The 1,315-nt window shown below is 66.0% G+C and overlaps 1 protein-coding gene across 1 annotated transcript in view; it reads left to right on the top strand.

The window, feature by feature from the left end:
* The window catches only part of LOC109295447 (low molecular weight neuronal intermediate filament-like), a gene marked incomplete at its 5' end in the record, with an annotated part of 23,047 nt that overhangs the window by 951 nt on the left and 20,781 nt on the right, over nt 1-1,315 (top strand). Inside the window, one exon of the mRNA XM_019514298.1 lies at nt 7-243. Within this exon, the coding sequence (XP_019369843.1) occupies nt 7-243 (237 nt within the window). The remainder of the gene's footprint in view (nt 1-6; nt 244-1,315) is intronic.

Below are 1,315 nucleotides of genomic sequence, written 5' to 3'. Positions count from 1 at the left end.
CTGGAGGCGCAGGGGCTGGCGCAGGGGCTGGCGCGGCTGCGGGAGCAGTGCCAGGACGAGGCGCGGCTGCGGGACGAGGCGGAGCGCGCCCTGCGCGACTGCAGGAAGGAGGCAGACCGCGCCGCGCTCGCGCGCCTCGAGCTGGAGAAGAAGGTGGAGGCGCTGCTGGACGAGATCGCCTTCCTGCGCCGCGTGCACGACGAGGAGGTGGCCGAGCTGCAGGCCGAGCTGCAGGACGCGCAGGTACGGCCGCCCCGAGCCGCAGGTGGCGCCCCCCTGCCCTTGCAGGCGCGCGGGCTCTTGTTCCTCTCTGCCTCGCGGGTGCCTGTGCCTTTGCCTCCTCCCTCTGCCTTTGCAGGCTGCCCCTCTCCGCTTGGCAGGTGCCGGTAGGTCTGTGCCTCCCTGAAGATGCCCGGGCATTTGTCCCCTCCCTCTGCCCTTGCAGGCTGCACAGGCATCTGATCCTCTCTGCCTTGCGGGTGCCTGTGGATTTGTCCCCACTTTGCAGGTGCCCGGGCAGTTGTCCCCCTCCCCCTGCCCTTTGTAGGCTGTGCAGGCACTTGCCCCTCTCCACTTGGCAGGTGTGGGTACCTCTATGCCTCCCTGAAGATGCCCGGGCATTTGTCCCGTCCCTCTGCCCTTGCAGGCTCTCGGGCACTTGCTCCTTTCTGCCTTGCAGGTGCCTGTGCTTTTGCCCCCCGGCCCGCAAGTGCCTGGCATTTGTCCCCTCCCTCTCCCTTTGCAGGCTGCATGGGCATCTGATCCTCTCTGTCTTGCAGGTGCCTGTGGATTTGTCCCCACTTTGCAGGTGCCTGGGCATTTGTCCTCCCTCCCCCTGCCCTTTGTAGGCTGTGCAGGCACTTGCCTGTCTGCCTTGTAGGTGCCTGTGGACTTGCGGCCCCCCCCGCCTTGCAGGTGCCTGTGCCTTTGCCTCCTTCCTGCAAGTGCCCGGGCATTTGCCCCCTCCCTCTGCCCTTGCAGGCTCACGGGCACTTGCTCCTTTCTTCCTTCCAGGTGTCTGTGCCTTTGCCTCCTCCCGCAGGTGCCCGGGCATTTGTCCCCTCCCTCTGCCTTTGCAGGCTGCCCAGGCACTTTACCCTCTCTGCTTTGCAGGTGCCTGTACCTCTACCCCTCTCTGAAGATGCCCCGGCATTTGCCCCCTCCCTCTGCCCTTGCAGGCTCTTGGGCACTTGCTCCTTTCTGCCTTGCAGGTGCCTGTGCCTTTGCCCCCCAGCCTGCAAGTGCCCAGGCATTTGTCCCCCTCCCTCTGCCTTTTGTAGGCTGCCCGGGCACTTGCCCCTCTCCACTTTCTGTC

This window comes from Gavialis gangeticus, unplaced genomic scaffold, assembly GCF_001723915.1.
Source record: "Gavialis gangeticus isolate Ggan-Ray unplaced genomic scaffold, GavGan_comp1, whole genome shotgun sequence".
Lineage (NCBI taxonomy): Eukaryota > Metazoa > Chordata > Crocodylia > Gavialidae > Gavialis > Gavialis gangeticus.
The sequence above is the reverse complement of the archived record's forward strand: the minus strand, read 5'-3'. Positions and strand labels throughout refer to the sequence as shown.